The sequence below is a fragment of the Eretmochelys imbricata genome, chromosome 16 (genome assembly GCF_965152235.1).
Source record: "Eretmochelys imbricata isolate rEreImb1 chromosome 16, rEreImb1.hap1, whole genome shotgun sequence".
Taxonomy (NCBI): Eukaryota; Metazoa; Chordata; order Testudines; family Cheloniidae; genus Eretmochelys; species Eretmochelys imbricata.
The window spans coordinates 11466992-11479225 of record NC_135587.1 but is presented as its reverse complement, the minus strand read 5'-3'; the positions used below and the strand labels follow the sequence as shown (position 1 = coordinate 11479225).

Below are 12234 nucleotides of genomic sequence, written 5' to 3'. Positions count from 1 at the left end.
CCCTCGGCTTGTAGGAAACTGTTGGCAAACAGCTGGATGCTCATTCTAAATATTAACAACAGTTCGCGGGCTACATCAGCCCAGATCAAAGGCTGTTTTCCAGCACAAACACTTTTTGTATGACGAGCTAATAGATTCCGCAGACTGAAGTACATCATGTTTTTATCGTTCCTTTGACAGGCTTCTGATCCCGAGATGTTCTCTCTTTGCTTGCCTCCCTTCCCCTCCCTCCCTCCAAAAGGTGGCTTGCTTCCCGCAAGCGAGAGACAGGGCTGCCTGCAACAGGCACAGGCCACCCAGCCAGGAAGCCCAGGTTGCCAGCTTAGTTTGGGAGGGCAGGTGAGCACCTCTCGCTCTCTCCTTTGCTCTATTTTCTGAGCAAGGAGGAGCTTGAAATTGAGGTGACGCCTGTCCTCAAATCCCCTTCAAGGCACCAGGGTGTGGGGATATATGTGCCAGGACTGCAGGCTGGGAATCCGATCAGCTGGGACCTCTTTAAGGGGGTATCTTCAACGTCGCTTATGTCAGTTTCCATTTCAGAGTGGGGGAAAACAGAGTAGGCAAGGTGCACAGAAGGGCTTTGCCATCCTGGGGCAAAGGGGAGCTTATTGGGAACCTTAACTGGGAGAGAGGAAGAAAGGTAGCACCGCAGCATGTCCAGTGGGTGATAGGTGGGGGAGGCCCTTGTGGAATACATGCGTGCAGCCAGCCTGTGGTTAATTTCTGCAGCTGATTGACATGGGGGGAGAGGGGGTGGTGGTTTACAAAATGTGGAACAAAACTTTCCCAGTTTTTGCTGGGACGTATGGAAAACTTGGCATTTTTAAAAAATCCTTCAGCAAGAAATATCCTGGATATCTAATTCTGCTCTCCTGATGAGTACAGAGAGTACATTTTCTTTTCCTTCTCCCATAGCATCTCGAGTTGGCATGTTTCACTTGCTCTGCTGTTTCTGGTGCTGTACAGCAAGGAGGATGTTTGCTCGTTGTGCCTAGCAGCAGAATCTCTTCCATTGACATGCAGATGTATCTTGTTTGAGCCTTTATCATCGCCTGGCCTTCATAAACATTGCGGAACAATGAGAGTGAGGCTGGATTTCTCTGAACTATTGTCCAGTTTCCAGAGAATGTGATTGGACAATGGCCCAAGGCTGTGCCGTGAGAGTTTGGAGGCTCTGAGAATTCAGTGGAAGCTTTCCTTTGACAATCTGATTTCATTTTCAGCCTCCACTGTGTTCAGAGGGGCCAAATTATCAACCTAAGATGCTGCTGCTGATGGTAATAATAATAATGATTAATAGCTTTGCTTTCTTATGTCATCGGGTGGCAGGAGAGTTGCGGGGGGGGCGGGGCGGGGGAGGGAGATACAAGCCAATTTAAAGGTCTGGATTGAGGTGGAATGCCGGGAAGAGCAGAAGCCTTACCTGGAAACATGCAGCCTTTTGGAGGATTTGCTGTTGTCCTTCAACCCAAGGGGGACGCTAACGAGAATGCAATGGGCAGCAGCCTGGCCCGCTCTGGACGGGCCTGAGATCGGGACTAGCCAAACCCTCTGGGTCCTGGAGAGAGGGGGTGGAACGGCTGCATCTGCCTCAGTTTCCTCAATTCCAGAGGGGAATGTGCCTCTGAGACAGACTCCTCCGCACTCAGCGGAATTATGCCACCTTGAGCCCAGCTCTGGAATCTTCATCCATGCAGGTTTCCCCAGGGCAGCTGACGTGGCGCGTTCGCCTAAGGACGGACTCTCCAGTTGGGTGTTCTTGGCTGCCTGCTTCCATGCAGAGTTTGAATGGAGGAGCTGGCAGCAGCAGCAGCATGCTGGGATGGAGGATGTTGTACGCTGTTCTTCCCCAAACAGATGGCCCCTCGTTGGGCAAGACTGACACCATCCAGTGGAGCACAGCATGGGGGGCGTAGTTATAACCAGGCCACGGGGGTTCATTTGGGAAACTGCCATTGCAAAGCGCTCCATAGAAAATGTCAAGAACAGATGAATCTCCAGCAAAATTCAGAGATGCACTGCTAATGGCACAGATAATTGTCCATAAAGAGAGCTTTAACAATTAAAAATCAAACTAAGTCCCTCCCGCAGGAGAGATGGTTCTGGTGTCAGCTGTAGAAATATACAGGGTTTTAATCACTAATTTAAAACTTGTGGAGACTCTTCAGTGGCTTCGGCTTTGGCTGGCGTGCAAAATGTGATCATTAGTAACAGCCTCGAGCCGCCGAGTCCAGATCTGCCTGAGTCCCAGGATCTGAATTTCCACTGAGTTTGGGCACGTTTAGATCTGAGCCTTGGCCCTTTATGGAAACAGGAGCAAACTACAGTCAGTGATTTGGATCTGGGTTCCAAACCCCTCCCTCCCAAATGCTGGTCCAGTTCTCTCCTGCCCCCCACAGCCGTGTTCCCCGTGGAATCACAGGGGGTGCTGCTCACACCATTCAGCTCGGGGATTCCATTTGGGTCCATTTCTACAATTAATGTGTGTGTTCTACACAATCAAACCCCCAGAGCTCGAGTGAATCTGAGGATTTCATTCCTCTTTCTCCCCCAGAGAGCAGGTGGACACTCTCAAGGAGGAAGGGAGACATCCCCCACCCCCATTCCAGAGACATGCAGGGAAGTCATGGAGTGAAGTGTCCCACTCTCCCATAGCGGAGATCAGATTTGCTGGTATGTAGGGAAATCTGTGGACAGATTTCCCCTCCCACTCCTCAGTTTTCTCTCCTAGATCAGTGTATTTTGGATCACATGGATGGAGTCCGTTGGCTGCTTCTCTGTGATGAATTTGAGAAGCAAAATGTATTTTTAAAATGTTATATGTATAGGGATGGGAGGGGGCCAGTCAGTGGAGAGTGGCTCGTGTTGTCCTAGTGGGAGAAGCCCATTCCTGTTTAATAGAAATGAAAAGAATAGTTTTCTGTAGAAATGTAAAAGGGTTATTCCAAGTACCCATGTGTTTGTACAGCACCTAGCACGCTGGGGTCCTGCTCCATGACTGGGGTTTCTAGGCGCTACAATAATAAATTACTATAGAATTGAACAGAGGATATGATCTCTTCTATAATTTTTGCCTCTGTTTCTTTGTTTTAACCATCCTTTAGAATGCCATAGCAGGGATCTAATTCTATTGGGACTTCCCCATAAGGGCAGAAGCATTAAGAAAGGGGTTTAGTATGACCAGCCACAGCAGTCAGGAAAGAAATGCTAATTTTAGATCAAAGGGAGTTTGGCTCGCCAAGACGTAGCAATGGGCTAAAAGAGACAAAATGGGGAAAAATAAAATTCTTAAATGGAAGTAAAAAATAATCCGTCTCTTAAAAAAAAAAAGAGAGAGAGAGCGAGAGAGTTAAAAAAGCCAACCCTTTCTAGCTGCCTTTTGGGTGCTTTGTTCTGTTCCCTTGTTAGATATCTGTGTTCTGAGCTGTTTTATCCTATTTTGTTCTGGAAAATAATTTTTGAAATGTCAAAACTTCAAGCCTCTTTTGTCAAGCTTAAACAGTCTTGTTGAACTTTGAAGGAGACCTCGGGACGAGACACATGAACTTTTGAAGCTGCCTTAGCTGGCTTGACTTTGATCAGCATTTGAGAGAGGGGGGTGGAAACCCAAACAAAACAATAGCCTCAAGTCTTTGTGGACCTTGTAGTTCTGGGAAACAGCTACGTTTGAGGCCAAAAGACATACATAGCTTTGTGTTGAAATGCTCTGTGCCAGCCATGCTCTTTCTTTGCCTCTGCCTCTCTTTCATTCCATTTCTCACAGCCGGTGGAGCCGGGCTGCGTCAGTCACTACTTGATTTATTGGGACTCTGTGCAGACAGCTTCAGAACTGTTGCATTTTTGTTTTGTCCTTCCTTATGCAATCGGATGCCATAGCATTGATGACAGTCTGGTCCTGAGGCCTAGCGTTCTACCTGCTGTGTGAATTCTATTGAATAATGTTGAGTTGCTCTGGAATAAAAGACCCTTTCTTCCTGCACACTAGTGATGTTTGGCGTCTCTTGGACTGCAGCTGGTTAGCACTGGGAAATACCTTGATCATTTTGGTGCCAATGGCTGAGATGCTTGAGGTGAAATCCTGGCACAATTGTCGAGAATGGGAGTTCTGAAATTGACTTCGTGGGCCCAAAGTTTCAGCTCTAGACTATGAATACCTCCGTACATTTCATGCGGCTAATATGAGATGCAGCACCACTTTGGTTTGGCCCATCTGCCCCTTTGTCAACGGAGACAGAGGCGCAGACGGGCCAGATTTGATGGGCGTTGCAACCTAGTGCACAGGGTTGCAGGGCCATTCAAATTTGGCCCAGCCACCCCACTGTAGATGGAGGGGTGGCCAGACCGAACCTGAGTTGTGCTGTGACCCTGTGTGCCGAGTCACAATGCCTCTCAGTGTGGGGGATCCAGAGTAAATTGCCCCCTGTCTTCCTGGCTGTGGGTGTCCCTCAATGTGGGGAATGTTCTGCTTTAACTGGGACAGCTAGATTTGGAGGTCAAGCAGGACACTCCCTTGAAAGCTGGGACTATAGGGATGCCTGACTATGGTATCTCACTGTTCTTTAGAGTTCAGTGTTGTCAGCACTCCGGATTTTTCATAAGTGACGGGATTTCAGCCAGGGCTGGAGCCTAGACTGGTGATGACACAAGAAACTCCAACTTTCTTGCCCATCTCCTGAGGCGAAGCATCCAGCCAGAGCTGCTGTAGGAAGAGCTCTGTCCCCCTGCAGCCGACAACCTTAAGCCAGCCTCACAGAAGGAGAAGGGAGCAGAAAGGGCCCAGCAACTCAGCAACTTTCTTTCTTCTTTTCCCTCCCATCCTGTGAGCAATGGGACAAGGTGTCTCCTCTGCTCTCCCTCCCTGCCATACCTGGCCTTGGAATAGGCAGGGAGGTAAAGAGCCCCTGGAGCTGCCCCCCAGTTCCTGCTAGAAGGGAGAGGGGGTCCCTGCTACAGCCACTAGCCGCAGGCCTGGGAGAGGGGGAGTGAAGAGCTGCAGGAGGGAAGGGGGGACTGAACTGTTGGGTTGGGGTCAGAATTAGCTTCTGGGCAGGGAACAGCAGGTGTGGGGGTGAGAACTCCTGCAACAGAAACCAAAAGCACCTTGCCCAATACATGTGGGTCAGTGGGCAACACATACATACTTTTTGCAGGAGGGTGACTAAGTGTGAAGGTGATGAGGATACCTGTGAGCCTGTCTGAAAATCTGAGCTGGGGGAATTGGGACACACATAAATGGACAGGACTCCTAGTCACTGCACTATCTTGTGCATGAGCTGGTCCGTGAATGGACAGATAAATAAATATTCGTATGAGCGTGTGGGTTTGTGAAAAGTTCTTGTGTTGTTTGAGAGAATTGATCCCCCAGTTTACATGGACATTGGCCTGAATTCTGAAAGTCCACAGGGCTATCGGTGTCCCCCATTAGTGGCATGTTCGCGTGTTGTTGTGTATAGTGCTTGCATAAACTTCTTTTATCTTTTTTACTTGCCTCTCAACAGCAAACACACAGTTTCCAGCTGGGTTTTTCAAAGGAGCCTGAAATCCTATGGGTATTGGATACCTAGCTCCACTTTCAACCTGCTCCCCATCCACCATCCCCCAAGACATGTCTCTATGCTTCTATACCTTTGAATAGTCTTGTTGTTTTGCTTCTTGGTTAGTTTGTTGCTCTTAGTTTATTGCCTATTCATTGTGTTTCTATTAATTTGGGGTTGGCTGCATTTTAAATCCGGGTAGAGAGCTTTGGTGAAAGTGTAATGTGCTGGTCCATGTCGTTGCTCAGTCCTTTAGGGCAGGGGGAATTGTCCCTACAGGTGCACTCATGAAATATCCCCGTGTGGGTCCCAAAGCCGCCCTTCCCACCAGCTTAAATAAAATGAAAATAAGGAGCAAGATTTTTTTAATATACATATTGCATATATGAATATATAAAGTGTGTATCTGTATATTGTATAAATGTCCAATATGCAAATATAGGCACCTAAATAAGTGGCCAGCTTTTCCTAGCTACTAACCTCTTGGCAGCTCCCATTGAAATCAGCTGGAACTGCTGCGAGCTCAGCACTTGTTTCTCATGGGCTTTTCCCAGGCCACTCATTTAAGCACCTGCATTGAGACTCCTGCTTTATAAATCTTCGGTTGGTGCGGCAGGAGGAAGGTGATTGAGAGGTTTCTTTCTCACTAGGCCTTGACAATCCTCATTTACATGGCAGTTAACTTCTAATTTTCCAACGGATGCATGTGCGCTGATTCTTGTCCTGATGGGGTTTCTTAATCGCTTGGCTTCCATTGGTGCTAATGGGAGACAGGAGACGAAAACCTCACACACTGTTTTCAGAAATTAAAGACTGAATCCTTTATTAATTCTTGTGAGTCTTCCATGCTGCAAAGGGATAAACCCAGTTTCTGGAGAGGCTCCCACTCTGGGGAGTCACTTTGGAAGGCTCTGAATCCTCAAAAAATCTAGTGCATTCTTTGCCCTCTATTTTAAAGGTTATATTGAGACCTGGAATTCTAAAGGAATGAAATAAATTAGTTCCAGGCCTCTCTTATAGTCCACAAAGTACATTTGTTTCCACCATTCTTCTCTGAAGGTGTCTTCTCCCAGTGGCCTCCATGCCCTGCTTTTAGTAGCTTCTACCTGTTACTTCACAAAATGCTACGTGTAATGGCCAGGGTTCCTTGGCTCACCTCTGATCTATGCAGCACTATTACAGATGCAGTCTTCTAATCAATGTAATTGAAGATCAGAGTTAATGAGGACCTCTGCGTCTGTGAAATCCCCCTAGTGATGCTGGGCTTCAGATGTTAGATAAGGAAATGATTGGGCTGAACTGAAAATCTATTTGGCTAATTAGAAGATGCATATTCCCACAAGCTGGGGGGTGGGGTGTGTGTGGGGGCGGGAAGAATACATTTCACAAATAAAGAAACATCAGATTTCTTAAGAAAAGGGTTTTGGCAGGGATTTACTTCTCAATCACTGACCTCTGGAGGAAGGGAGTTTCAGGAGAGAGAAGACTGCTCATACGGGGAAGTGAGAAAAACAAGGTGGGTGAGGGAACATTTTTGATTGGACCAACTTCTGTTGGTGAAAGAGACGAGTTTTCGAACTCCACAAAGCTCCTCTTCAGAGGAATTAGCATATGGGGTAGGTTCATGCCTCTTGAGCCAAGAGCAACCTGGTGGTGCGTTCTGCTGCTACTGTCTATGAACGTATATGGCCCTATCTCCCTAGGATCTGTGGGCCTCAGAAACACCACCCTCTGAGATGGGGAAGTGTTCACCCCCTTTTACAGATCAGGAGCTGGGGAACAAATCAATCCATTTGTCCAGGGGCAGGAAGTCTGGCAGAGCCGGGTGGTGAATCCAGGTTTTCTGAGTCCTGGGCTGATGTCATGTAAGCTGGACCCCTCTTCCTCTTCAGGGTGAATTCATAAAGATGTGAGCTGAATGGCAGGTTCAGATTTGGGGGCGGGGGGCTCTCAGTACTCCTCTGTGCTCTGCTGTGGCTCTCAGGCTGTTCACTGAGCTTCTGCTGCTGCTTTGGGGCCGTGGACCAGCCTGGTTCTGGTGGTGGAAAGCAGCTCTGGGGGTGCACCAAGCTATGAGAGGGCACAGGATTGGGCTGATGCGATGCAATGAAGCCCCAACACCCTGTTTGTAGATCTGAGCCATAATCCTCCACCCTGAGCTCCCGCATCCCCTGATAAAATGAATGTACTGACATTGGGGCAGATAGTTCCCTCCAGCAAGCAGGGCAAAAGGGAGAAAAACAGGGGTGGAAAGGGCCAAATAACCAATGAAAGAGGGGAGTGACATCTACGGCTCCTTCCATTCCTTAGCCCCCAGAAGACCCTTGGTGTGAATATTCCTGCATCAGGGCTCTGTGTGATTTGGGGAGTGGCTGAGGATCAAGAAGACGGAGCAAGAGATCAATCATCCGTTTCTGGCAGGAATAGCTCTGGAAAACCAGGGGACGGTAACTCTAGAGTGTCACAGAGGAGGTTGCTCAGCACAATTGCATCTAATTCACTACGCATGAGATTGGCAAGAGTTTGCTTTCTGCAAATAGCACAACTGGGCCAAGAGGGAAGTGGGAAGAGCAACTGCATGGTCATATGATGATGCTCTACCCACGCTCTGTGCATACCATTTGGGATCTTGTCTGATGTGTCTGTCCTCTTCTCCTCTCACCCTCTCCAGCTATGCCGAAGTGCTTGGAGTCCTGATTACACCCGACTAACAAACTGTCCCTTTCCCTGTTTTCCCCCCGACAGGAAGCAGTTTTGTTGTGAGCGAGGGAAGCTACCTGGACATCTCTGACTGGTTAAACCCAGCCAAGCTCTCCCTTTACTATCAGATTAACGCCACCTCCCCCTGGGTGAGAGATCTGTGTGGGCAGAGGACCACCGATGCCTGTGAGCAGCTGTGTGATCCAGAGACTGGTAAGTGGAAAGCGGCAGGCAAGAGACTTGGGGAAGCGTTGGAGGTGTCTGTCTTGGTATTAAGAGTGTCTGTGCTGGGGGGTTGCAGTCCTTCATAACCTACGACTGGCTGATCTACCAGCCCTTCAGCATTGGACTGCTAGTTACTGTCCCTTCCACAAGGATGCAATTTAGCTATGATCTCTCATGCAGCTCTCCAGCACGCAATTAGAAAGGAGGGTACTGTCTTTTCTACCCTAGAAACACTCTATCTTTTTATTATGATTTGTATTGTGTTAGTTCCTTGAGCCACTGTCATAGACCAGGACCCCACTGTGCTAGACATTGATCAGCTCTCCAGCATGACAGTGGGCAGGATGGGGAGTTACTCTGCTGTTGAGAGTTGTTTGTCATCTGAATAGCCTTCCCCTGCACCCTGAGACATGGCATCAGGATCACAGTCTTGTTGGAGGTGCTGCCGAAACTGCAAGCCCGTGCAATTGTGTTCAGTGCCCTAATGCCTCTCAGCGCAGCTGTGAGAAACTTGTCCCCAGAGCCTGTAATTAGCAAGGAATTGAAAAGAAACCAGCTGTACAACCAGCAAATAAAGGAAAGGAATTAAAAAGAAAACTTGTCAGCAAATAAACTCATGGCTGTGGCCAACTGAAAGCTCCTTATCAGGTCACTTTCCATTGACACCTCCTTCGCTGCCAGCACTGATAATGAGGGAGCAGGGTGCTCTGCATGGGAAGATGGCACTGTGGCTGTGATTGGTTTTCTGATGAGGGTCCTTGGTACCCTCTGCAGGGTTTGGGGAGAGTTACCATTTCCCGGTGCCTCTCCCTGGAATGCTTTGCTGGCTGGCTGGAGGGAAGTGGCCTCGGTGCTGATAAAACTCCCTGCGTGCAGCTGAATCGAAAAAGCATGCAAATGACCTTGCCTCCCAGAAGAGAAATGGGATAACCCTTGGCTCATCGAAGGAGAAGCATCGGACCTTCCCCTCCTTCCACCTCCCTCTTGTGTAGCCAGTGCCAGGGAGAGCCACAAATCCCCAGCAGCAGGGTGGGATTGTGTTTCTGCTGGCTAGATTTGAAGAGAGGCAGTTTGTGGCTGTGAAAGCCTTTCTGAGATGCCATCAGGCCCTTGAATGCGCTTCCCCCACGGCAGCCTGCGAGGAAGAAAGGGGGTTCATTTTCAACTCTTTCAGCACTTAAGGCTGTGAAAGCTTTCTCTATGTCCTCTGTCCAAGTTCCAGCTGAGACCCTTCCCCCTGAGAAACCAGACTCTCTCCCTGCCTGAGCAGGGTTGTTTCTGGCTGACATCAAGGCTGGTGCAATTTCATAAAATCATAGAATATCAGGGTTGGAAGGGACCTCAGGAGGTCATCTAGTCCAACCCCCTGCTCAAAAGCAGGGCCAATCCCCAATTTTTGCCCCAGATCCCTAAATGGCCCCCTCTAGGATTGAACTCACTACCCTGAGTTTAGCAGGCCAATGCTCAAACCACTGAGCTATCCCTCCCCCATTTCTGTCCTTTCCATCTTTTTGCAGTGACCACAATGGGAGGCGGTGGCACCAGCTACACCAGTCGGAGAGTGACTGTATGAGGATAGTGCTAATCTGTTCCACAGCTTCATGAGGGCTGAATTTTAGGTGGGGGCTCCAGACCTTGTCTCAGCTGCTCATTCATTAGTGAAGGACACTTCTCAGTGCACTATTGTGGCTGTCAGACTGTTCATGGCAGGGCACTGGAGCAGCCCAATTCTGGATGTGGAAGAGGAGCTCTGTCAACTGGCTGAACTGGGAGCAGGGGATAGAGTTGGGATCAAGCTAAATTTATTTTGCTCTGATTTTCTTTGCTCCCATCTCAGGAAGTTGCCACCCCACACAGGTCAGGGGCCGTTGTGGCTGTGGAGATACAAACACCATCTGGGATCCGGGAGGTGCTTTGTCCTGGTCCAGATAATGGGAGAAAGGAGTCCCAAAAGCAAGGGCGGGGATGGGGGGGGACTTGCAATTATAAAACATCAGACACTTGAGAGTCATTTGGGGCTGGGTTGTGTTCTAAAGAGTGGGTCAAATATCTGTGTCCAGGAGTAGCTTGGAGGAGATGTGTTTTAGTCCCCTCTAAGTGTTTCTCTTTCTCAGGGCTTGTCTGCAAAGGGAAATTAACCAGCACACCGATAGCAGGATAATATATCCATTATAGCTACGCTGGTCAATTTCCCTGTGTAGACAAACCCTCAGTATCACCTAGACTTCCAGGAAAAAGGGAAGAACCAGCCCAGCAAGGAGGGCTGATATGTACATAGAAGCTTTTCCTCCAAATATCTCAAAGCCCTTTGTAAACTATATAGAGAGATCATTCCAGCCGTCAGAGAAGCACTGTCGCCTCCGGGGCGGGAGGCAGCCCACTGTAACTACACCACAATTCAGAGAAGCAAGTAAAGAATTTTTCATCCGTCTGAAACTGCGGGGAGAACGTATGGAGGCAGAATGCAATTACCCAGTCAGAACAAGCCCGGCAGCTCTGCTTGCAAGCCCCATGCTGTCTGGTTTAATTCTCTCGCAGTCTCTGCGGTGTGGGACAGACTGCTGCTGGCCACATCTGTACAACGGCAGCAGCTCAGGCTTCTCTGGCTTGTGAGAGCAGCTGGTTCGTCTGGCTGGCTCCCCCCGCTCCCCGTGCCGTGCTTCACCAGAGGGTGACAGAACTCAGCCAGAGGGAATGGAGCAAGGCTTGCTCTGCGCCTTTGACATGCTGTATTCCACTTTCGCTGGCTGCCTCTGCCCTTTTGCCAAGAACGTTCCTCAGCACATCCCTCAAAAGGAGCATCCACCCCTTACTGAGTGCAGTAAAAATCCGTGGGAAGATGGGCTGATTGGGCCCCTTTCTGATCCAAGTGTCGGCCCTCCTGGACCCTGCTGTATCACTGATCCAGCTGAGAAATAAATCAGTTAGAAGTCCCTGGCAGGGGCTTGCTGGCCGTGAGCGACAGAAAGAGGATGAGCTCAGCCCTCACCTGTAATGTCTAGTCCAACCACAGGGAGCTCATGAAGGCCCGGGAATAGCTAGATCAGGAAGGGTGAGAAAGCAGATCTGGCACACAAGGTGTCTGAGTACGGGGACCTGCCATGAAGAAGTGTTCTATTCTTAAGCCTGTCCTGCTGCTCTTGACTCACCCGACTATGCCTGCGTATTGCAGCACATATGTTCTCTCTCTCTGGGGTCTTGGAAAGTGTTGGTCACAAGCACTGCATCATGTAGGCCCAGGGAGATGAGTCAAAGAGATCTCAACCTGGATATTCTTAACCTTAAGCTTAAAATCAAGGAAGGAGAGATCAAGGGCAGAAATTACAAAGCTGATCCCATCTTCCCTCCAGACCGGTTGATAAACAGGGATAGAGTGTTGCTGTTGGGAAGACGTTGGCTGCAAATTTTAAAATGGGATTAGTGATTTTGGCAGCCTAACTCTGAGACTATGTAAAGTGACCCATTTCTCAGAAAGTTCTGAACGCTCACCCTTTGAAAACCTGGAGAGTTGAGCGAGCCCCCCGAAAGTGAGACAGTCAGAATCTCTAGGCACCAGTGACAATCATGGCCAGTATGTTTGTGATATGGCTACTTGGCAAGAAAGTTCTCTGCTAGGGAAATGTTTCAGGAGGGGTGGGTGGGAGAAGAACCTGTTCATGGGTCAAGTTTATTTTATTTTTTTTAAGTGGCATTTTATCATCTTGAGGGAGAAAATCCTGGGGTCCTGCTGTGTCTGATTTCAGCCCTTTCTGGTGAGGGGTTTTATAAACTTGTT

At 48.8% G+C, this 12234-nt stretch overlaps 1 protein-coding gene across 1 annotated transcript in view; it reads left to right on the top strand.

Moving 5' to 3' along the window:
- The window catches only part of ASTN2 (astrotactin 2), a 595119-nt gene that overhangs the window by 232458 nt on the left and 350427 nt on the right, over positions 1–12234 (top strand). Inside the window, 1 exon segment of the mRNA XM_077835839.1 lies at positions 8280–8447. Coding sequence (XP_077691965.1) covers positions 8280–8447 — 168 coding nt within the window.